This window comes from Jaculus jaculus, chromosome 8 (assembly GCF_020740685.1).
Source record: "Jaculus jaculus isolate mJacJac1 chromosome 8, mJacJac1.mat.Y.cur, whole genome shotgun sequence".
NCBI classification, from domain to species: Eukaryota; Metazoa; Chordata; class Mammalia; order Rodentia; family Dipodidae; genus Jaculus; species Jaculus jaculus.
Window position 1 is genome coordinate 115,289,193 of NC_059109.1, and position 25,627 is coordinate 115,314,819.

Below are 25,627 nucleotides of genomic sequence, written 5' to 3' on the forward strand. Positions count from 1 at the left end.
TCCATTGCTTCCTCTTCCCTCCAGAATCTTTCACTGTGACATCAGTAGGTTCCAAGAACAAGATATAACTAGAAAGGTTTCAGCTGTTGGTAGGGTAGGAGGAGGAGAGAGGGGCTCTCACCTTGCCGTTGAGAGATGTTGTTTGATTCTAGTAAAACTGTACTCTTAGAGGAAGACTTGCTGTCTTCCCCCTCATGGTAAAAGGGCTACTTGAGTCATTTGCTGCTTAGGAACCATGAGGAGACGCAGGTTGCCTAATTCCTGGCAGATCCTGAGGAAGGAACTGGTGAGGAGAGTCAAGGGCTCTGGGCGGGAATCTTGTGCAGAAGATTGAACAAACAGTTAACAAGCAGGAATGACAAGGCAGGTGTAGGAGAGGCCCTAGATGAATGGTGGCTGCCCTGTACCTTGTGGAGTCACAACATATGACACAAAGGAGGGAAGCTCCAGAAGTGGCTCAGAACTGAACCAAAACCCCTGTTTTATAGCCTACCATCCCCTGGGCAAGCTTCAGCATTGTGCTCTACTCTCAGCCTTTCTGTAACTGGGAGTCAGAGGAAACAAGACAGGGCAGCGAGGTAGAGTAACAGGGAAAGCTATGGTCTGTGGAGCCAGACTGCCTGGGTTTAGAGCCCCACAACCATGTGAGCCTCCGCAAGTAACTGGGCTTTCTGGACCTTTGTTTCCTCCTCTGTGATGAGGTACTGTGTACATAAACTTCCTGTTGAGGACAGGCACGATAGTGCATATTAGAATAATGCCTGACAATGGTAATCTGCACTCAGTAAGTATTAAGCTTGTTAATAAAGAGTCCCTTTCTTTTATGTTTCCTTTAGATAGCTAATTTAGGGCTGAAGAGATGGCTTAGTGGTTAAGGCATATGCCTGCGAAGCCTAAGGACCCAGGTTCGATTCTTCAGGTCCTACATAAGCCAGATGCACATGGTGGCACATGCATCTGGAGTTAGTTTGCAGTGGCTGGAGACCCTGGCACACCTGTTCTCTCTCTCTATCTCTCTTTCCCTCTCTCTGTCTCAAATAAAAAAAAAAGGATAAATAGCTAATTAAAAAATTATTTGGTTTTCAGAAGTAGGGTCTTGCTCTAGCCCATTACCCAGCACATTTTTACATAGGTACTGAGGGTCCACACTTGATATATTTCATGCTTACACCACAAGCACTTACTCACTGACCCATCTCCTCTGCTCCTGTGTGTAATTTCCTTTTTTTTTAATTTGTTTGTTTGCTTGCTTGCTTTTGAGGTGGGATCTCACTTTAGTCCAGGCTGACCTGGAATTCACTATGTAGTCAAGGGTGGCCTTGAACTCACAGTGATCCTCCTACCTCTATCTCCTGAGTGCTGGGATTAAAGGCATGCGCCACCACGTCCAGCTCCATTTTTATATTTTGAGAAAGAGGGAAGGAGAGAGAATGGGCATGCCAGGGCCTTTCAGCCACTGTGAATGAATTCCAGACACATGTGCCTCCTTGTGCACATGTGTGACATTGCACCATGCATCACTGTGCATCTGGCTATGGGGAACCTGGAGATTCAAACATATGCTATTAGGCTTAGCAGCCAAGTGTCTTAACCACTAAGCCATTTCTCCAGCCCTGAAATTTTTTATGGGGGGAGAAAGAGAGAGGGAGAGAGAACTGGCACACTGAGGCTTTTGTTTGTTTTTCTGACATAGGGTCTCACTCTAGCCCAGGCCGACCTGGAATTCACTATGTAATTTCAGAGTGGCCTTGAACTCACAGCGATCCTCCTACCTCTGCCTCCTAAGCGCCACTATACCTGGCTATAAGCTAAAGTTTTAATTTAGTTTTTGTATTTTTTTAAATTTTTTTTTTATTTTAGAGAGAGAGAGAGAATTGGTACACCAGGGCCTCAGCCACTGCAATCACACCGCCTCACCTTTGTGCATCTTGCTTATGTGGGATCTGGAGAGTCAAACATGGGTCTTTAGGCTTCGCAGGCAAGTGCCTTAACTGATAAGCCATCTCTTCAGCACCCAAATTCTGTTAATTCCTTTTAAAATTTTTTTGTTTACTTTTATTTATTTGAGAGCAACAGACAGAGAGAGAAAGAGGGAGAGAGAGAGAATGGGCGTACCAGGACCTCCAGCCACTGAAAATGAACTCCAGACACTTGTGCCACCTTGTGCATTTAGCTTACTTGGGTTCTGGGGAATTGAACCTGGGTCTATTGGCTTTGCAGGCAAGTGCCTTAACTGCTAAGCCATCTCTCCAGCCCTCTTCCTTTTCTTTCTTTCTTCTTTTTTTTTGGGTTGATTTTGTTGAAGCAGAGTTTCACTCTAGTCCAGGCTGACCTGGAACTCACTCTGAAGTCTCAGGCTGGCCTCAAACTCACAGGGATCCTTCTACCTCAGCCTCCCAAGTGCCAGGATCAAAGGTGTGCACCACCACACTCTCCTCTTGATCATAAATTTAATCCTTAGCTTTGAAAAAAAAAAAATCTCAGGTTGTAACCACTGTTACAACATACCACTGTATTAATTCTGTTAAATTTCACCCTGTGCAGTGCCATCCAGCCTACTGTTGATGTTGAATGATCAGATTTTTTTTAAATTTTTTATTTATTTATTTGAGAGCGACAGACACAGAGAGAAAGACAGATAGAGGTAGAGAGAGAGAATGGGCGCGCCAGGGCTTCCAGCCTCTGCAAACGAACTCCAGACGCGTGCACCCCCTTGTGCATCTGGCTAACGTGGGACCTGGGGAACTGAGCCTCGAACCGGGGTCCTTAGGCTTCACAGGCAAGCGCTTAACCGCTAAGCCATCTCTCCAGCCCTGTTGTTGTTTTTTAGGTAGGGTCTTGCTCTAGCCCAGCCTGACATTCATTCACTACGTAGTCTCAGGCTGACCTTGATCTCTCCCCTACATCTGCCTCCCGGGTGCTGGGACTAAAGGCATGCACCACCACAGCCAGCCGGGTATTTTCCATTGCTCTTGTCTGCTTTGTTTCATAGGGGCTGTACCAGCTCGGCATGGATGTCATAATGATGATTCGAGTGTGTAAAATGTTCCGCCAAGGCCTCAGAGGATTCCGAGAATATCAAATCATTGAGCCTGCTTACAGAAGGCACCCAATTTTCTCCTTTTGGGATGTAAGTAATCTGATAAGCAGGATTATTAGGATTTAAGGGGTGTAATGGATACAATCCATACTTAAAACCAGCTAAGAGAGAAGACCAAGAGCAAAGCAGGATGGGAGATCCTGCTGTCACCTTCATTATCCATAGACCTCTACCTTCATGTGCTGGATGTGCCCTCCAGGGTAGTGGCAGCATAGTAGGCCCTGCTGCCCTGGCTTAGGGAATGGAAGGGCAGAACAGAACGTGGGTCCAGAGGAGCGAAAAGGGATGATCCTGCCATATTTCTCCTTCCAAACTCACCAGAGTTTGTTCCTCAGCCACGCAGAAATAGGATAGTAGTGTTATACTCATCCATGTCCCTCAGTATGACTCAAAACATCAGGAATGAGGAAGAAACAGTGTGCTTTCCACCCCTGACCACAAGAGCCAGAAGGAATCTGGAAGTCACAGCAGAACCAGGGCTTTTCTGAGCGTTCCAAACTACACACCATCTCTACTTTCTGAACTATCTTTCTACGTAAATGAAGGGGACACTTTCAAGGCCTTGCTCATTGTGGTGATGTTGCTCTTGTAGATTTTCTAGAAGGTCCTAGCTTAAAATATTTTATCCTGCCAGGCGTGGTGGTGCATGCCATGAATCTCAGCACTTGGGAGGCACAGGTAGGAGAATCACCATGAGTTCAGGCCACTCTGAGACTATAGTGAATTTCAAGTCAGCCCGGGTTGGAGCAAGACCCTGCCTCAAGAAAACAAAAGCAATGGGCTGGAGAGATGACTCAGTGGTTAAAGACAGTTTCTTGGAATGTCTGATGGCCCAGGTTCAATTCCCCAGGACACATGTAAAGCCAGACACACAAAATGGCACAAGCATCTGGAGTTTGTTTGTAGTGACTGGAGGCCCTAGTATGCCCATAATCATGCTGTCTGTCTTTCTCTCTCTCTCTCTCTTTGAAATAAATGAATAAAATATTGTTTTATTAAAAAAAAAAAAGCCAGGTGTGTTGGTGCACACCTTTAGTTCCAGCACTTGGGAGGATGAGGTAGGTGGATCACTTTGAGTTCAAGGCCAGACTGAGAGCACATAGTGAGTTCTAGGTCAGTCTGGGCTAGAGTGAACCTACCTCAAAATCTCCTCACCAGCCCCCCTCAAAAAAGTATCCTTTTCGTAGCACAGGAGCCTTTGGGACTCATCAATAGTGGTACGTTGGTCACCATTACTGTTACTTTTCCCAGAGGTATCTTCATTAGTACTCATTATGATTCCCACAGTTTCAACATTTCCTCAGTCTAACATGAAGACAAGTCTACACATGTTCCTCTTGTTTCAAGAGTGACTGTGCCCCTTGTATCTAGCCATTCAGTCCAAGAAGTCCCCCACGATCATTACGGGAAGATGGAAGTTGAAGAGGAGGACAGTGGGGATAGGAAGGCCAATGGCTACTGTGGTCTCACTGCCGCACAGGCTGGACGTGAGTTCTGTGATGCTCCTGAGTGATGAGTTAACAGATGTGGGACACCATGTTCAGCCTTTCCACTGGTTTCTTTTTAGAAACTTTAAAACAATTTTTTTTAGATAGAGTGAGAGACAGAGAGAGGGAATTGACACACCAGAACCTCAGCCACTGCAATCGGACTCCAGACGCTTATGCCACCTAGTGGGCATGTGTGACCTTGACTTGCCTCACCTCTGTGTGTCTGACTTACATGGGATCTTGGAGTCAAACATGGGTCCTTAGGCTTTGCAGGCAAGTGCCTTAACCATTAAGCCATCTCTGCAGACCCCTGCTGGCTTCTAATTAGTGTGTGTGGCTAAGTTAAGATATACCAAGGAGGAGTGCCTATGGGCTTGCTTGAGGACACATTTCCTCCTAAAGAGATTCAGATCAGGTATTTTCTGACTATGGTGACCATTGTAAGACAGCTTCACATGTCTGGGATGAACCACCAGATGAACACAGTTTATGGGAGTAATGTATTTATTTCAGGCTACAGATCCAAGGGAAATTCCATGCTGGCAGAAGAACCTGGCCCCCCTTTTGCAGAACCATGAGCAGAGAAATGAAACCACTACCAGCACCAACAAGCAAGCACCCAATCAACAGCCAAACAGCAGGGACCCAGGCAGAGCCCACTCTTCACACCTCAGGCTAGAATTTAGAGTCACAGGGACCCAGGCAGAGCCCACCCTGCACACCTCGGACTGGAATTCAATCACAGGGACCCAGGCAGAGCCCACCGTGCACACCTCAGGCTGGAATTCAAAGTCACAGGCCCCCTTCCCCTACCTGCTAGGGAAAGAAGTAGGAAACTCAATTTTAACAACACCTCAGTCTATTAGGGGACATAGATTCAAACCACCAGTGACAAAACAAGCCTTCAAGCTGTGCCAAAAGATGGAAAGAGATGGAAACGAACTGTGCTCTGAGGCGTTTGATTTGCTTTCAAGAAAGACAGTCCGAGTCTAAGGGTGGCATGCTAAGGTAAATCAATGAACATTGATACATGGACCTATTGGTAATCAAAAAACCCAGAGTTTACAATAGGAAGCTTAGAGATGCCTAGATTTACCTGGCTGTGGTGGTGTACGCCTTTAATCTCAGCACTTGGTAGGTTTAGGTAGGAGGATCTCCATGAGTGAGTCTAGCCTGGGGCTAGAATGAGATCTAGGTCAACCTTGGCTAGAGTGAGACCCTACCTCAAAAAAAGAAGAATGGGGGCTGGGAGATGGCCTAGCAGTTAAGCACTTGCCTGTGAAGCCTAAGCACCCTGGTTCCGGGCTCGATTCCCCAGGACCCACGGTAGCCAGATGCACAAGGGGACGCACCCATCTGTAGTTTGTTTGCAGTGGCTAGAGGCCCTGGCACACACATTCTCTCTCTCTCTTTCTCTCTCTATCTGCCCATTTCTCTGTCTGTCGCTCTCAAATAAATAAATAAAAATAAACAAGAAGAATGGAGCCAGGCATGATGTTGTACGTCTTTAATTCCAGCACTCTGAGGCAGAGGTAGGAGAACCTCCATAACTTCAAGGCCATATTGAGACTACATAGTGAATTCCAGGTCAGCCTGGACTAGAGTGACACCCTACCTCAATAGGAAAAAAAAAAAAAAAGGAAAGAAGGAAGGAAAGAAAGAAAGAAAGAAAGAGAGAGAGAAAGAAAGGCTGGGGTGGATGGCTTAGAGGTTAAGGCGCTTGCTTGCAAAGCCAAATGACCCAAGTTTGATTCCCAGGACCCACGTAAGCCAGATGCACAAGGTGGTTGCATGTGTCTGGAGTTTGTTTGCAGTGGCTGGAGGCCCTGGCATTCCCCATTCTCCACCCCCCCCAATAAATAAATAAAAATAAAATTTAGAAAAAAAGAAAAAGAACCATACTTGGTTCACTCTACAAACTTATCAAGCCTTGGGCTGGCGAGATTGCTTAGTGGTTAAGGTGTTTACCTGCAAAGCCAAGGTTTGATTCCCCAGGACCCACATAAGCATCTGGAGTTCATTTACAGCAGCTGAAGGCCCTGGCTCACCCATTCTCTATTTGCCTCTTTTTCTTTCTCTCAAATAAATAAACTTATCGGAGCCTGTCTTCATTGCTAGCCCTTCTCCTCCCCCCATCTCACCTGCTTCACTGCCTCCTTTTTCTCTGTTTTCCTCTTTGCAGTCATTCTTCCTCTGCACCCCCTTCCCTCACCCTGCTCTGTTTCTTGGTCAGTAATGTAGATGCTAGACACAGGGAGCATGGTGTCGTTGGTTTTGAGCAGGGAACATATAAGGGCCAGTTGGTAGGAATTGTCTCCTGGCTTCCTGCCGGCCACAGTGGCCTGGGTAGACAGCAGAGCTGCAGATGCAGGATTCTAGGGACAGACTCACTGGTTCTCCCTCCCCTCTCTTCTCCATGCTTCATTTCTTTCAGAAAAGGAAGAATTGCCGGATCACATTTGACACCATGGACTTCGTTGCTGAGGGGGTATGTATAGCTGTAACTTTTTTTTTCTTTTTCTGAGACAAGGTCTCATGTAGTCCAGCCTGGCCGAGGAAGACCTTGAACTCCTAATCCATCTTCTTCCACCTCCCAAGTACTGGGATTAGAGGGATGTTCCACCATACCTGGCTAACTCTGACGTGTGTGTGTAGGGAGGGGGCCTGATATTCTATCTACACCAGGTTCACCAGGGCTAAGGAGAAGTACAAGAGCTGGTTTCAATCTCAGTTCTTCCACCAGCAGTGTGTCACTCTTTTTTTTTTTCAAAATTTTTGTTATAATTATGTTTTTATTAACAACTTCCATGATTGTAAACAATATCTCATGGTAATTCCCTAACTCCCCCACTTTCCCCTTTGAAACTCCACCCTCTATCATATCTCCTCCCATCTCAATCAGATGTCATCATCTTTTCCTCCTATTATGATGGTCTTGTGTAGATAATGTCAGGCACTGTGAGGTCATGGATATACAGGCTATTTTGTGTCTGGAGGAGGACATTGTAAGGAGTCCTACCCTTCCTTTGGCTCTTACATTCTTTCCACCACCTCTTCTGCAATGGACCCTGAGCCTTGGGAGGTGTGTTAGAGATATTGCAATGCTGAGCACTCCTCTGTCACTTTTTCTCAGCACTGTGATGCCTTCTGAGTCATCCCAAGGTCATTGCCATTTGAAAAGAAGTTCTCTACCAAAAATGAGAGTAAAATTAATATATGGGTATAAACATTAAGAGAAGTGCTTACTGGGCAGTTTGATGAGCGTAGTATACATTTAGCAAGACAGCAGCAGACATTATACCCCTAGAGCTCATGACTCCCCCCTGTTGTAGGTTTTCAGTACCAGGGATGTATTCCCTCCCATGGAGCAGGCCTCCAGTCAAATTAGAGGGTAGTTGGTTTCCCCCATATAATAGACATGCCACTATTGCACCTGTTGGCTCATTTGCCCAGGTTGGTCAAATATAAGTCTTGCAGTATCCATTGTTGAGTATCTTCACTGGTGATTTCTCTCTCTCCCATTGAACTTCATGCAGCCTGGCTTTTTCCAGCTTTCTGTCAGCTGGTCTACATGGAGGAGGTTTTCAGCTCAGTTACAGCAGGATTTCTCAGTGGCCTTGCAGCCCAAGTATGTGAAGTCTTCAGCAATAGGGTCTTACCATCTATTCCTGGTGGGAAACCAAGGACCTTGGCAATGGCCTCTAATGTTTGGGGGGGCATCAGGGACCTCCCTGGCCAACAACTCACTGAAAGGTATTCCATCCCTGGCACTGAAAATTTTCTAGTAACAATCTATGGCTTCTGAGTGTTCCATTGTCTAAAAAAGTAAGTTTCCATAAGATTTATTTGTATCCTCTTTGATTTTGATTAGCCCTCCCTCCACCTTTCCTTTACTCAATCTCTTCCCCTGACCTCACTTAGGCCTTTTCACTCCCATTAGTCTATTCTTCTACTTACATATATACAATACCATCCTATTAAATTCCTCTCCTTCCTTTCTATTCCCTTTATATCTCCTTTCTAGCTTACTTGCCTATGCTACTGAGTTTTGTTCCTACTCACAAAGAAGTACAGTTATTTGTAGCTAGGATCCACATATGAGAAAAACATGTGATGCTTGGTTTTCTGGGCCTGGATTACCTCACTTAGTATAATCCTTTCCAGATCCATCCATTTTTCTGCAAATTTCATAACTTCATTTTTCTTTGCCACTGAGTAGAACTCCATTGTCTAAATGTGCCATATCTTTAGCAGCTGAGGGAATCTAGGCTGGTTCCATTTCATAGCTGTTGTGAATAGAGCTGCAATAAACATGGTTGAGCAAGTATCTCTAAGGTAGTGAGATGAGTCCTTAGGATATATGCCTAGGAATGGTATTCCTGGGTCATATGGTAGATCAGGAACCTCCACACTGATTTTGACAATGGCTAGACCAGATTGCATTCCCACCAATAGTGTAGAAGGGATCCTCTTTTCCCGCATCCTTGCCAGCTTTTATGGTCATTTGTTTTCATGATGGTGGCCAACCTGACAGGAATGAGATGGAATCTCAACGTAGTTTCAATCTGTATGTCCCTGATGACTAGGGATGTAGAACATTTTTTTAATTTTTTGAGTTCTTTGTATATCCTACATATTAGTCCTCTATCAAATATATAAATGGCAAAGATTTTCTCCCATTCTGTAGGTTGCCTTTCTGCTGTATTCACAGTGTCCTTTGCTGTACAAAGGCTTGTAATTTCATGAGGTCCCAGCAGTTAATCTGTGGTTTTATTACCTGAGCAATTGAGGTTATATTCAGAAAGTCTTTGTCAAGACCAATATGTTGAGGGGTTTCCCTTACTTTTTCCTCTAGAAGTTTCAGAGTTTCAGGTCTGATGTTAAGGTCTTTGATCCATTTAGACTTAATTCTTGGCCATGGAGAGAGAGAAGGATCTATTTTCATTCTTCTATAGATACATATCCAGTTTTCCCAGCAACATTTGCTGAAGAAGCTGTCTTTTCTCCAATGAGTATTTCTGGCATTTTTGTAGAATATCAGGGGGCTATAGTTACCTGGGCTTATATCTGGGTCCTTTATTCTGTTCCATTGATCTACATGTCTGGGTTTGTGCCATTTCCATGCTGTTTTTGTTACTATGGCTCTGTAGTATAGGTTACAATCAGGTATGGTGATAACACCAGCCTTATTTTTGTTGCTCAAAATTGTTTTAGATATTTGAGATTTTGGGGGGCTTCCAAATGAATTTTTGGATTTTTTTTCTATTTCTGTGAAGAATGTAATTGGAATTTTGATGGGAATTTCATTAAATGTGTAGATTGCTTTTGGTAAGGTTGCCATTTTCACAATATTGATTCTTCCAATCCAGGAACAAGGGATGTTTCTCCACTTTCTAGTGTCTTCTGCAATTTCTCGCTTGAGTGTTTTAAAGTTCTCATTGTAGAGATTCTTTATTTCCTTCGTTAGGTTTATTCCAAGGTACTTTTTTTTTTATACAATTGTGAGTGGAAATGATTCTGTGATTTCATCTTCTGTGTGTTTGTTGTTAACATACAGAAGGCTACTGATTTCTTTGTGCTTATTTTGTACCCTGCTACATGGCTATAGGTGTTTATCAGCTCTAACAGTTTGCTGGTAGAGTCTCTAGGGTCCTTTATGTACAGAATCATGTCATCTGCAAACAGTGATAACTTGATCTCTTCCTTTTGAATTTGTATCCCTTTTATGTGTGTCTCTTGCCTTATTGCTATGGCTAAGACTTCCAGCACTATATTAAATAAAAGTGGGGACAGTGGACACCCTTGTCTTCTTCCTGATTTTAGTGGAAAAGCTTCAAGTTTTTCTCCATTTAGTAATATATTGGCTGTAGGTTGTCATAAATAGCCTTTATTATGTTGAAATATATTCCCAGTCTTTGTAGGACTTTTATCATTAAAGGATGTTGGATTTTGTCAAATGCTTTTTCTGCATCTAAAGAGATGATCATGTGGTTTTTGTCCTTCAGTCCATTTATATAATGTTTTACATTTATCAATTTACATATGTTGAACCATCCTTGCATCTCTGGGATAAAGCCTACTTGGTCAGGGTGAATGATCTTTCTGATATATTTTTGAATTCTGTTGGCCAATATTTTGTTAAGAATTTTTCCATCTATGGTCATAAGGGAGATTGGTCTGTAATTTTCTTTTTTTGTTCTATCTTTGCCTGGTTTTGATATCAGGGTGATGCTGGCTTCATAGAAGGAGTTTGGTAGGATTCCTTCTTTTTGTATTTTATGGAAAAATTTAAGAAGCATTGGTGTTAGTTCTTCCATGAAGGTCTGGTAAAGTTCACCAATGAATCCCTGTGGGCCTGGACTGTTTTTAGTTGGGAGATTTTTGATAACTGCTTGGCTCTCCATACTTTTTATAGGTCTATTTAAGTGGTTAATCTCATCTTGACTTAATTTAGCTAGGTCATATTAATCAAGGAAATCATCCATTTCTTTCAGATTTTCAAACTTAGTGGAGTATATGTTCTTATAATGTGTCCCTGTGATTTTTTTAATTTCTCTGGTATCTGTTGTGATGGTGCCTTTTTCATCTCTAATTTTATTAATTTGTGTCTCTTCTCTCTTTCTTCTGGTCAGATTTGCTAAGGGCTTATCAATCTTGTTTATCCTTTTAAAGACCCAACTCTTTGTTTCATTGATTCTTCAAATTGGTTGGGGTTTTTTTGGTATCTATTTCATTAATTTCTACCCTAATCTTTATTATTTCTTCCCATGTACTGATTTTTGGTTTGCCTTCTTCTTTTTCCAAGGCTTTAAGGTGAAGCATTAAGTTGTTTACTTGTAACCTTTCTAATCTCTTAATATAGGCACTTAAAGTTATAAATTTCCCTCTTAGGACTGCCTTCATTGTGTCCCAAAGGTTTTTGGTATGTTGTGTTCTCATTTGTCTCTAAGAATTTATATATACTTTATCTCCCTATGAGGCCTGTGTGTTATTGTATACAGATGACTCTGGGACACCTGAATCTCAAGTGGGGCAGGGGATAGGCACAGTTGATCTTGGTACCAGTTACAAAGTTCTATTGTCCCTCACTCTGGAAGAAAAAAAAAAAATGGCTACTCCAAACCAGAGTCAAGACAGGTCTGCATTGATGATAACTTCACTGATGCCTGTAAATAGTAGGTTCCTTTAAATTTAGACTTCACTTTAAAATTTTATTTAACATCCAGGATTTGGTAAGTAGACGTGAATAAAATAACAATGATACTTGAAATTCGGAGACCAAGTCACATAAGCCCAAAGACTCATAAAGTCTTCTTTCAACAGGATGGGAAAGCCAATCACAGGGCTTCCAACACTCAGGTCAGGGACAGATGTGCCCAGCACCACTCAGAGAGTACAGGGCAAAAAATGAATTCACACACAGGCCAAAAGTCTTCCTACCCCGTGGCTTCTTTCTCCTCTGGCTGGACTTCCCCTTTTCTATTTTGCTTTCTGCTATTTTCCTCTTTAAAGGTCTATGCCCATAGATTCTGTGCCACAGGTTTTGCTCAATTATTCAGTAAAAACTTTTGGAACTCCATGTGTTTTGTATGGAAAATTTCCTCTGCATTAAAAGGTATAAACAGGGCTGGAGAGATGGTTTAGCACTAAATTTAAAGGAACCTGCTATTTACAGGCATCAGTGAAGTTATCATCAATGCAGACCTGTCTTGACTCTGGTTTAGAGTAGCCATTTTTTTTTTTCTCTCAGAGTGAGGGACAATAGAACTTTGTAACTGGTACCAAGATCAACTGTGCCTACCCCTGCCCCACCTCTTACTCCTTAGCAATATGCTTCTCCAGGATACATTCCAGGTCTTCATGACCCCTGAAGCATAATCAAGTGAGTCATACAAATTCTGTTTCGTCAGTTTTTCAGACCAGCTAATGCCTGACATTGGGCATGGAAGATTATTCAAGGTTTATCTTGATTCTGATAGGAGAAATTAGGGGTCTGGCTGAGAGCCACAGACTTCTCAAGGTGAGGGCAATTCTGTGCACAGTAATTAAGGAAGCAATGAGGGCATCAGAGTGAAAAATCCATTGTGACAGGCAAGGCCTAAAGATCCAGTAAGTCATGTCTGGTGCCAACACAGAACATCAAGGTTCCCCCAGGTGCAGTGTGCATGTGCTGAGGGGACTCTTGAGGGCCCCTGGAGCAAGAGAAGCCTCATGTTGCCAGGTGGCTGTGAAGGAGCTATGGGCCTTGGCATGGGGTAGATTTACTTATAATCTGTTCGACTTTCTTCATCTGCCAAAAGGGGATGATTGGTGAGCCGAGTAAAGATGTAGTGACATGGGGACTCTTATCCTGAGGCTGAAGACATAGCTCAGTAAGTGAAGTGCAGCCTTGTAAGCATGAGAACTTGCATTTGAGCACCGTGTTAAAAAATGCCAGCTTTGGGCTGGAGGGATGGCTTAGCACTTAAGGCACTTGTCTGCAAAGCCTAAGGACCCAAGTTCCATTACCCAGGTCCCACATAAGCCAGATGCACAAGGTGGCACATGCATCTGGAGTTCATTTGCAGTGGCTAGAGTCCCTGGCATGTTCATTCTCTCCCTTTCTCTCCTGCTGTCTCTAACAAATAAATAAAAAATTTATAAATCTTTTCAAAAAATGCCAGGTTTGGTGGTACACTTGTAATCCCAACCAGTGCTGAATAGATGGAGGCTCACTGACCAGCTAGTCTAGCATAATTAGGTAAGTTCCAGGCCGGTGAGAGACCCCATCTCAAAAAGGATGGACAACTTCCCAAGAAATGACACCTGAAGTCCCGTAGGCCTCCATATGCACACGCATGCACCTGCACACACGTGAGCACGCGCACACACACACACACAAGGTGCTTACACTGTTGGTTGCCCCACAGCCCTTAGTGCATGCTATCCACTATTGTATGGGAAACATGACAGCATGCAAACGAGAATGTGGGGAGTTATCAGCTGGGGTTCTGCGAGTCACGCTGGCCGTCTCTCCCCAGGGTCACTTCCCTCCGAGGGCTATTCAGACCACGCGGAAGAAACCTTCCTGGAGGACAGAGGAGGAGATCCAAGCGCTCTGCAACGTCCTGCAGGTTCTGGACAGCTACCGGAACTACACAGAGTCCCTGCAGCTACTCCTGGCCAAGGTTATGCGCTTCGAACGGTCAGTGAGGGGCACAGCTCTTGGCCTCTGTTGACCGGGGTAGGAGCTGGGCAGAAGGAATCCAGCTGGAAAGGCATGGCAGATCCGGGGCCCCTCGGCCCTCCCAAGAGATCAGCCATGTAGTCTCTGTCCGTTCACCTGAGTGCTCACTTACTCAGAATCATTCTAGAATTACAGCCACTGGATAGGGAAAACATACGGTCTAATTTACTCACATTTCAGCTGGGGAAAACTGGGATCAAAGAGAGGAAAGACTTCATACTTAATCACCTAGTGACTCATTCCACCTTCTGCTGCTAATAATACAAATTGGGCAAGTTATGCAGGCAAGAGTGGGCTGGGGAGAGGGCTCAGCAACTAAAGGCACATGCAATGCAAAGCCCGTTGGCCAGAACCCATGTAAAACCAGATGAACAAAGTGGCGCATGCATCTGGAGTTTGTTTGCATTGGCAAGAGGGCCTGGCACACCCATCTACTCTCTCTCTCTCTCTCTCTCTCTCTCTCTCTCTCTCTCTCTCTCTCCTCACAAATAAGTAAAAAACTTTTGAGCCGGGCATGGTGGCCCATGCTTTTAATCCTAGCACTGGAGAGGCAGAGGTAAGAGAATTGCTGTGAGTACGAAGCCAGCCTGAGACTACATAGTGAATTCCAGGTCAGGCTGGGCTAGAGTGAAATCCTACCTCGAAAAAAAAAAATGTTTTGTTTTTGGGGGGACGGGGAGAGTCTCACTCTAGCTCAGGCTGTCCTGGAATTCACTCTGTAGTCCCAAGATGGCCCTGAACTCACAGAGATCCTCCTACCTCAGCCTCCTGAGTACTATGATTAAAGACGTGCACCACCATGCCCAGCTTGATAAAAATATTTTTTTAATAAAATAAAACAATAAAGGCAGGAGGCTTATTTCAGTTCATGGTCTGGTCCAAGGTCAAGGAGCTCCATCTGGTGATGACCATGTTGCTGCTCCAGCATTATACAGTGAAAGGGCATATTTGTATCCTTTTGGCTCTTTTTATAATGCCATCAGTATTTAATCATGAAGCTCTACCCTGCTGACCTTGTCTAATATATTTTTTTCTTTATGCTATTCAAAATCCTGTGCCTGTTAAAAGTGTGCCATAAGCCACCCTCTGTCTCTCAAATAAATAAATAAAATATTTTTTAAAATGGGGCTGAAGAGATGGCTTACTGGCTTAATGCCTGCAAAGCCAAAGGACCCAGGTTCAGTTCCCCAGGACCCACATAAGGCAGATGCACAAGGTGGCACATGCATCTGGAGTTCATTTGCAGTGGCTGGAGGCCCTGGCATGCCCATTCTCTGTCTCTCAAATAAATAAATTTTAAAAATAATAAAATATTTTAAAAATGTGTCATAAACTAGATGTGATGGCTCATATGTTTAATCCCAGCACTAAGGAGGCTGATATAGAATGATCACTATGAGTTCAAGGCCAACCTGGGCTACAGAGTGAGTTCTAGATCAGTCTGGGCTAGAGTGAGACCCTGCCTTATAAAACCAAAAAAAATAAAAAATAAAAAATGATGTGTTCTACCACCGAACTACTCCATCAGCCTGCCTTATCTAATCTTAATTACCTCCCAAAGATCTCTCTTCTAAACATTAAGTTTCTATCCTCTTGACACCTTACTGTGGGAGTCAAACTCCACCAGCCTGAGTCTCAGTGGGGACAAATCATATTTAAATCATAGCACCCATATAACATCAACCTTTGGAGCCTGAGTGAATCACGGGTGATTATAGTATATCCAAGTAGGTACTGTAACAGTATCTATGAACTTGGATGAGAAAGAAATAAGTATCTGTTTTCATTGACCTGTTATTGTAGTTACTTATGTGTTTCTGGAACAAAATACCCTACCAAAAAGCAGATAATGGGGTTTGAGATATGGCTTAGTAGTTAAGGTGCTTTCCAGCAAAGCCAAAGGACCCAGGTTCAATTCCCCTGGACCCACATAAAGCCTGATGCACAAGGTGATGCATACATCTGGAGTTCATCTGCAGTGCATGCTCTCTCTCTCTCTCTCCCCCCTGTCTGTCTCTCAGATAAATAAATTAATTAAATATTTTTTTAAGCAGATTATGGGAGGAAAGGGTTTATTTTGGCTTACAGTCTCGAAGGTAAAGTCCCTCATGACAGGAGAAGAATGATAGAGCAAAGGCTGGACATCTTTCCACAGATGGTGGGAAGCAGCAAGAGTGAGCTGAGCTGCTACTGGCAAGAGGCATGAGGCTGTAACACCTCCAAGCCTGCCCCAGAAACACACCTACTCCGGCAAAGCTCTGCCTCCCAAATTGCCACCAGCTGGGGGCCAAGTATTCAAAACAATTGGGGACAGAAGGGATAGCTCATGCAGACCACCACAGCTGTACATGAAATGTATTTCCCTCCATCATAAATGTAGGCAACAAGTCACTGTAGTTATAGTGATGTTGTTTTATTTTATGGTTAGGTCTCACTATGATAAATTTACTGTCACTGGGCTGGAGAGATGGCTTAGCAGTTACGGCTCATGCCTGCAAAGCCCAAGGACCCAGGTTCAACTCTCCAGGTCCCATGTAAGCCAGATGCACATGGTGGCACATGCATCCAGAGTTTGTCTGCAGTGGCTAGAAGCCTGGCACTCCCATTCTCACTCCCTCTCTCCCTCTCTCTCCCTCTCTATCTCACTGTAATAAATAAATAATTTTTTAAAATTTACTATCACTATATTTCCTGTAGCTCATACTAGCTTTGAACTCAAGTTCCTCCTGACTCAGGCTCCTAGCATCTGGTGTCTGTCCTTATCCTGTCTCCCTATCTTTTTTTTTTTTTTTTTTTGGTGCATGTGTGTATGTTCATGTGTGTGCACGGCAGTTGTGTGTGAAGGTCAGAGAACAGCTCTTGGGAGCCGGTTATCACTGTGTATCTCACTTGAATCTCACTCTGCTGTTCTTTGCTGCTTTCAGCAGGTGTTCTGGGAAGTTCTCCTGACTTTGCCTCCATCGTGCCAGTGTGCTGGAATTATAGAAGCCCACCATGGCTCCCAGCTTTGACATGGGGTCTAGGAAGGGCTGAACTCAAGGCTTGAGCAGTGGGTGCTCTATCCACTGAGCCATCCCCTCAGCCTTGTTTATTTATTTGTGTTCTTTCTGAACCAGATTGGCTTTATTTATTTATTTTTTTTTTACTTTTGGATTTTTTGAGATAGGGTCTCACTCTAGTCCAGGCTGACCCGGAATTTAGTCTGTAGTCCCAGGCTGGCCTCACACTCATGGCAACCCTCCTACTTCTGCCTCCCAAGTGCTGGGATTAAAGGCATATGCCACCATGTCTAGCCAGATTGGCTTTGGTTTAGGTGTAAGAACTAAATCCATGACTGGAGGGAAGGCTTAGCAGTTAAGGCACTTGCCCACAAAGCCTGAGGACCTATGTTCAATTCTCCAGTACCCATGTGGAGCTGGATGTATGGGGTAGCACATGTGTCTGGAGTTTGTTTGCAGTGGTTAGAGACCCTGGAACACCCATTGTCTCTCTCTCTATCTATCTGCCTCTTTCTCTCTCAAATAAATAAAATATATTTTTAATTGGTTACTCTAGTATTTTGGACTGAAGAGATGGCTTAGTAGTTAAAGAACTTGATGGAAGGGCTGGAGAGATGGCTTAGCGGTTAAACGCTTGCCTGTGAAGCCTAAGGACCCCGGTTTGAGGCTCGGTTCCCCAGGTCCCACGTTAGCCAGATGCACAAGGGGGCGCACGCGTCTGGAGTTTATTTGCAGAGGCTGGAAGCCCTGGCGTGCCCATTCTCTCTCTCTGCCTCTATCTGTCCTTCTCTCTGTGTCTGTCACTCTCAAATAAATAAATAAAATTTAAAAAACAAAAGAACTTGCTGGAAAAGCCAAAAGACCCAGGTTCAATTCCCCAGGACCCACATAAATCCAGATGCACAAGGTGGTACATGTGTCTGTAGTTTGTTTGCAGTGGCTGGAGGCCCTTGTGCACCCACTTTCTCTCTCTCTCTCTCTCTGTCTCTCTCCTCTCTCTTTTGAGGTAGGGTCTCTCTCTAGCCTGGAATTCAGTCTGCAGGCTCAGGGTGGCCATGAAATCATGGCGATCCTCCCACCTCAGCCTCCCAAGTGCTGGGATTAAAGGTGTGCGCCACCCGCCTCTCTCTCTCTCTCTCTCTCTCTCTCTCTCTCTCTCCCTTAAGTAAGTAAGTAAATAAATAAATAAATAAACAAATAAATAAATAAATTTTTTTTTAAAAAAGAATTGGTTACTATAATATTTGGGGCTGGAGAGATTGCTCAACAGTTAAGGTGCTTGCCTACAAAGCCTAACGACCTTAACCACTGACCAATCTCTCCAGGCCCAATGCCACCATTTATATGTCTCTTTCATATATCTGTTGTTGCATGTGTAGGTGCATGTATGAGCGTGTGCATGTATGAGCAGGTGTATGTGTATGGTGTGTGCATGGCTTGCATCCATGTGTGTATGTGCATGTGAATATGGAGACTAGAGGTCAGTACTGGGAGTCTCCCTCAATCCACAGGGTCTGTCAGTGCGCTGAGCGTCCCCTGATTCAGCTAGACTCCTTGTATCTGTCTCTCTGGAGCTGGATTAGGGCATGTACCCCTATTCCTAGCATTTTGGCAAAGACTTTACCCAGTGAGCTATCTGCCCAGCCCTTATCTGTCTCTTTCTAGGCATGTTCATCCATATTTCCCAGCTGGCTGCATGTGGTGGACATGCCTGTAATCTCAGCATTTGGGAGGTGGGAGCAGGAAGATTAGGAGTTTAAGGTCATCCTTGGCTACATAGTAAGTTCAAGTCCAGACTTACACTACATGAGACCCTATCTGAACCCCCCTCAATCCCTACACACATACACAGATACACTGCCATGAAAAGACAAAGAGAACAAAAGTGAGGCTCAAAGACAGGCTATGACCTGTTGTGTCATCCAAGTGTGGGCAGAACCAGGATTGGGATCCTTGTCTGACTCTCATAATTATTTAGCTGTTCTACAAACACAGGCATTGTTTTCATCTTCTATTCAGTCACTCACCTAGCTCTGTCAGCTGGGCATTTACTGGGTCCTGAGTACATTCAGCAGTGAGCCAGACTTGACAAAGTCCATGCTTGCGGGGAGCCTCAGTTGAACTAGGGCAAATAGTTGGATAGGTGATGGACGGTTCAGCTTGATGGACTCTCTGAACTCCTCCAAAGTCTCTCCTGGTTCAAGCCTGTGCTTTCATACCCCAGGCAAAGGAGTTCAGAGCTCTTCCTGGTATGCCCCCGCCTCCTCGTTGCCACCAGATCACATGGCCATGGTCTTTCCCCAGGTTTGGTCGCAGGCGTGTGATCGTCAAGAAAGGGCAGAGGGGCAACAGCTTCTATTTCATCTATCTGGGCACAGTCGCGGTGACCGAGGATGATGATGGCAGCAGCGCCTTTCTGGACCCTCACCCGACATTGCTGCACAAGGGTGGCTGTTTTGGGGTAAGCCAAGGGGAAGGGCCTCATTTCCAGTGCTTGGGGTCGGGGTTGAGGTGTGAACAGCACTCTTGCTCCAGCATCTTAGCCAGGCTCTAACCTGCTTTATCAAACTCTGTGCAAGCCACTGACTAGTGTGGGCCCCTTATTTGTCAAATGCTGAATGAATTGGACCAGGTAATGTCCAGAGCCGATCTCTCCGCTGATGCTAAAGGAGTACATTCCCTGTTTAGCCCCTCATACATGCAGTGACTCTACACGTGGACCTCTCCAGTTTCCTCTATTGCTTCTTTTTTTTTCTATTTTATTTTATTTTTGTTTATTTATTTAAGAGCGAGAAAGACAGACAGATGTGTGTGTGAGAGAGAGAGAAAATGGGTACACCAGGGCCTCCATCCACTGCAAATGAACTCCAGATGTGAGCTCCAGATGCATGTGCCCCTTTCTGCATATGGCTTAATGTGGGTCATGGGGAATCAAACCGTGGTCCTTTGGCTTTGCAGGCAAATGCCTTAACCGCTCAGCCATTTCTTCAGCCCTCTGCTTCTTTTCTACAAGCAGCAGATAAAGGGTGTGTGTAGTGGGGGAATGAGCAGGAGTATGGAGTGGGGACAAGGGAACCTGAAGCCTGGAGATTTCTGGAAGGAGACTGAAACAGGGAAAATATGTGCAGGACCATAAGCAGGAAGTTGGAGGTGGCCTCAACACTTGTCCTTGTCCCTATTTGCCCAACAGGAAATGGGTCTTCTGAACTCTGCAGTAAGGAGGGCCACCGTGGTGTGCATGGAAGAGTCGGAGTTCCTGGTAGTTGACAGAGAGGACTTCCTTGCTAACAAGCTTGATGAGGAAGTTCAAAAGGAAACACAGTATCGATATGAATTCTTCAGGTAAGGCTCCATCACTCAGCATCTTTTTCTCTTCCTTTATTAGTATTTGATTTTGCCCTTGGCCTGGTGGGAACCAGAAAACCATCTCCGTTCCAAGTTGTCTGTCTAGCCCAACTTCTGCTTGGTCTTTGGGTCCCAGCTCCCCTTCCTTGTGGAACAGCAAACATCAGAATAGCTCACAGATTGAAACAGGCTAGGCCAAGCAGGGCCTTTTCTCACATCTATCTCCCATTCACTACCCTGAGGAGTTTCTCGTCTTTTCTTCAGTTTATAGATGAAAGTGCCAAGGTTTAGGATGGGTACAAGTCAAGAATGATTCAGAAGTCCCTGGGTCTCACTGACCTACCTCATCTGCCTCAGAATATACAGGGTCTATTCTTCAGTTGTACCCTGTGTTCTTTTAAAGCCTCTACCTATAGTGTGACTTTCCATTGTGAGGTAAGTTCTTTATAGTTTGCATGCCATGTCCAATAATAAGCAGTATGATGGCAGGGACAAAACTTGTCCTTTCACCCTTCTGATCCTCCTATTGTCACATTGCCAAGCACATGTGATGCTCAACAAAAAAATATGTAAGTAAATATTGAAAAAATGAAGCTGGGCATGGTGGCTTCTAGCACTTGGAAGGCCACAAAATTTGACGCCAGAACTTTGGAGGTAGAGGCAGGAGGTTCAGAAGGTGATCATGGCTATTCTGTGCTCCATAGTGGGTTTGAGGCCAGCCTGAGATACATGAGATGGAAAAAACAAAGAAGAAGAACAGTAAGTAAATAATTATAACCATGAGTCAGAAAGAAAGCATGTTATCTATGGGGACCATATGTAAAGACCAAAATCCAGGCAACACACCTACACACACACAAACATTTTTGTTGTTTTTTTTTAAATATTTTTTTGGTTTTTAAATTATTTATTTATTTGCAAGCAGAGAGAGAGAGAGAGAGAAGAGAGACAGAGAATGGCACACCAGGGCCTCCAGCCACTGTAAATGAACTCCAGATTCATGTGCCACTTTGTGCTTCTGGCTTTACATGGGTACTGGGGAATTGAACTCAGGTCATTAGGCTTTGCAGGAAAGTACCTTAACCTCTAAGCCATCTCTCCAGCCACAAAAACATTTTTGTATTGAACATATACTTGAAAGGCCATCTAAGGACGATTAAACTAAAGCATATGTATTTAGTTTATTTGCCTCTCTGTTAAAAAAAAAAAAAAAAAAAGAAAACCCAAGGAAGTATCTGGACTGGCCCCAAAAGTGCAGGTTGTATGGTTACACAGCCATAGAGAAGTATACTGAACTGAGTGGTCTGGCCCCTGTGACTGAGCAAGAAGAGGTAGTGTCATGGAGGGGTTGAGGCCTGGAGGGGTTCTGAAGGGAAGACTAATTTTATGTTTTCAAATTGTGGAAAAATAGGTCTGACAACTGAACTTCAGCTCATAGCATTGTTAAAAGGAAAATTCTACAGACCAATTGAATTTATTTGAGTTTATTTGACAGATCAAAGCAAAGCAAAATAAAAATTTGAGAACCAGGATGGAGAGGTGGCTAAGTGGATTAAAGGTGTTTGTTTGCAAAGCCTGATGCCTGAATTTGATACTTCAGCACCCACATAAAGCCAGATGCACAAAGTGACACATGTGTCTGGAGTTCGTTTGCAGTGGTAGGAGGCCCTGACACACCCATTCTCTCTTTCTCTCTCAAATAAATAAAAAAAAAAGAAGGTTTTTGTTTGTTTGTTTGTTTTTTGTTTTTTTGAGGTAGGGTCTCACTCTAGCCTAGGCTGACCCAGAATTCATTATGGAGTCTCAGGGAGGCCTCGAACTCATGGCGATCCTCCTACTTCTGCCTCCCGAGTGCTGGGATTAAAGGCGTGCACCACCACGCCTGGTTAATTTTTTTTTTTTTTTAAGGTAGCGTCTCCTTCTAGCCCAGGCTGACCTGGAATTCACTTGGTAGTCTCAGGATGGCCTTGAACTCATGGCAATCCTTCTACCCCTGCCTCCCAAATTTTGGGATTAAAGGCATGAGCCACCACACCCGGTTCAGAAAGAAGGTTCTTAAGTGAAGGAGCAGAGTGAGAGAAGCAAGGTGTTGCATATATCACCCCAGGGTTCTATGAGCAGCAACAAAGTGGATGCATTTGGCTGGAGAGAAGGCCTTGAGAAGGGATCACATGGGCTGGAGAGATGGCTTAGCGGTTAAGGTGTTTGCCTGCAAAGCCAAAGGACCTTGGTTCAATCCCCCAGGATCCACATAAGCCAGATGTATAAGGTGGTGCATGCATCTGGAATTTGTTTGCATTGGCGAGAGGCCCTGGCATACCCATTCTTTCTTTCTTTCTCTCTCTCTTTCTCTTTCTCTCTCTGCCTCTTTCTCTCTTACTATCTCAAATAAATAAATAAATAGTTAACTTTAAAAAAAAAGAGAGAAGGGAGCACAGAACATGGGTTACAGTGGGTCATGGGGAAATATTCCACTCTGGGCATTTGCAAGAGTTGAACAGAGTGGTCCCTTTCTAGAAGAAGCTGAACTCTGGGTTCCCTATGTAATGGAGGGTGATGGATCCTAACAGGCTTTTCCCTTCAGGCAACTGGATCTGTTTCAATCTTGGACTGATGAGAAACTCCGGACACTGGTAAGCCTGGGAAGGATAGAGAAGTTCTCGAGCGGACAGGTGGTGTCGAAGAACTTTATGGATTCATCCTTTGTCATATTTATCTGCAAGGTGAGAATCCGGTGACAGGCAGGTAGCATAATAGTATGGACACACTGGCCAAAGGCATGGTTCTTCTCCCATGCAGGACAGAGTTGGATGGCATGAAGTGTAATCGTGTTGCTCAGAGGGGTGTGCAATTACAAACTTACAGACTGTGTATTCCTGGAACTTTCCATTCACTATGTTCAGACTGGTAGTATAGGTAACTGGAACCACAGGTGAGGTCCTTCATAATGCTTCACGTTTTTTCTCATTTCAGTCACAATAGCCTCCCCCCTACCCCCCCCCAACACCTCTAAGATGGGTGTGATCATTGTTCCCATTTAACAGAGGAGGAAATGAGCACAGGTGGGTCCAAGGTCACATAGGTCAGCTCAGGGGCAAGGTTCAGCTCAGGTCTGTCTGGCTCCAAAGCTCTTCTCAAGAACTTGGATTGGAGTTGGCTCTGCCATTTCTTTACATTGTAACTCACCAAATATATAGACTGTGGTTTTTTACAATAGTTCATTTATCTATAGGGGGGCAGATAGAGAGAATAGGTGTGTCAGGGCCTCTAACCACTGCAAAAACAACTGCAGCTGCATGTGCCACCTTAAGCACCTGGCTTTACATGGGTACTGGGGAATTGAACCTGGACCCTTAGGCTTTGCAGGCAAGCACCTTAGCTGCTGAGCCATCTCTCCAGCCCTATATATTGCGTTTTTACCAAGGTGATGACACTTTGGTACAAAATCTTCCATTAGATGTCAAGCACACACAAAGTCATCAGTACCGACTACCATGTGATATACACAAACTGAGTGAGGTTCAAAAGTTCAAGAGAGGAAACTCTCCAAGGCTGGAGGCTTTAAGGAGGGCTTCCCAAAGAAGGTGACGGAAGATGTGCCATGAGGTACTGAGCCATTAGAGCAAAGGAGGGGGCAAGATTGATTGTGTACAGAACTGGCTTGTACTGGCCTACAAGAGTGTATTGTTAAATTTTAAGGAGTGTTGTGAGTTGGTAATCACAGTGATTTTTTGTATTCACACAACTATTAATTACAATAGCATTCATGTACACTTGAAAACACGGACAGTGGGGCTGGGAACTAAGTCAGTCAGTAAAGTGCTTGACTTGCAAGTAGAAAGATTAATTTGATTCCCACAACCCATATTTTAAAAAAAAAAAAAAAAACCATACTGGAGAGATGACTTAGAGGTTAAGGCACTTGCCTACAAAGCCAAAGGACCAAGGTTTGATTCCCCAGTACCCGTATAAAGCCAGATGCACAAGGTAGTGCAGCATCTGTAGTTTGCAGTGGCTAGAGGCCCTGGCGTGCCCATTCTCGCTATCTGCCTCTTATCTCTCTCAACTAAATAGATAAATATATTAAAATTTTTTAAAGATGGATGGATGTGGTGACCTACACCTGTGCGAAAAGGCAGACAGGAGAGTCCCTGGGGCTTGATGACCAGCCAGGCTAGCCTAATTGGTGAGCGCCAGGCTGAGGAGAGGCCCTACCTCGGAACAGTGAGAGACGACGTGTCCTGGGCTAGTCACTCCACTTTCTTTTCTTGTCATTCCGGCAGGTGTCAGATCTCTCCAGTATTCACCACCATCTGTAAAAAGAGGACTCTCGGGGCTGGGAAGATGGCTTGGAGGTTAAAAATATTTGCTTGGAAAGTCTGGTGGCCCAGGTAGCCAGATGCAAAAGAGGCCCTGGCATGTCCATTTTCTTTCTTTCTTTCCTGTCCCTTTCCACTTCTCCCTCAAATAAATATTTACAAAGGTAGGTTCTCTAACCAGGCGTAAGAGCAGCATGGATCAAAGAGGGTAAACATATATTTAGGGTTTTTTTGAGAGGCATATCTTCTCCCCTTAGCCAAAGAACAGTTGAAGCTTCCCTGTAGGGTCTATGAACTTGAAAGGTTGCCAGGGAAGGAAGAATCATTCTCTTCTGTGTGGCAGCCACTGGTGAGGAGAAAGTGAACAGTGTGGCTGAGGGGGAGAATGTGAGGCACATATCATCAAAACAATCCATATGTATGAAAATGTGAAAAAAAAATAGAAGAACTCCTGAGAATGGTACTTGAAGTTGTCCCCTGGCATACGTGCAAACACACACACACACACACACACACACACACACACACACACAAAGATAATATTGTAATTCTGGGCTGAAGAGATGGCTCAACTGTTAAAGGTGCTTGTTTACAAAGCCTGCAGACCAGGTTCAATTTCTCAGTACCCACATAAAGCCAGATGTACTACATGGTGCATGCATATGGATTTGGTTTGCAGCAGCAAGAGGCCCTGATAGATCTATTTTTTTTCTCTCTCTCTCAAATAAATAAGTTTTTGATTTTTTTTCAAGGTAGGACCTTGCTATAGCCCAGGTTGACTTAGATAGAATTCACTATGTAGTCTCAGGCTGGCCTCAAACTCACAGTGATCCTCCTACCTCAACCTCCCAAGTGCTGGGATAAAGGCGTGTGCCACCACGCCTGGGAGAAAGAGAGAAAGGGAGGGAGGGAGCGAGGGAGAGAGAATGGGCACACCAGGGCGTCCAGCTGCTGCAAACAGGCTGAGATGCATGCACCACTCTGTGCATCTGGCTTTACATGGGTACTGAGACACTGAGTCCAATAAAAATATTTTTTAAAAGATAATAATGCGGGGCGTGGTGGCACACGCCTTTAATCCCAGCATTCTGGAGGCAGAGGTAGGAGGATTGCCGTGAGTTCGAGGCCACCCTGAGACTCCATAGTGA

General features: G+C 44.4%; 1 protein-coding gene across 1 annotated transcript in view; it reads left to right on the top strand.

Annotated features, from left to right (window-relative positions):
- Positions 1-235: 235 nt before the first annotated feature.
- Positions 236-25,627, top strand: part of LOC123462896 (cyclic nucleotide-binding domain-containing protein 2-like) — a 61,905-nt gene continuing 36,513 nt past the window's right edge. Inside the window, exons 1-7 of the mRNA XM_045157063.1 lie at positions 236-286; positions 2,993-3,130; positions 7,025-7,078; positions 13,611-13,774; positions 19,120-19,276; positions 20,006-20,157; positions 22,745-22,883. Of these exons, the coding sequence (XP_045012998.1) occupies positions 236-286; positions 2,993-3,130; positions 7,025-7,078; positions 13,611-13,774; positions 19,120-19,276; positions 20,006-20,157; positions 22,745-22,883 (855 nt within the window). The remainder of the gene's footprint in view (positions 287-2,992; positions 3,131-7,024; positions 7,079-13,610; positions 13,775-19,119; positions 19,277-20,005; positions 20,158-22,744; positions 22,884-25,627) is intronic.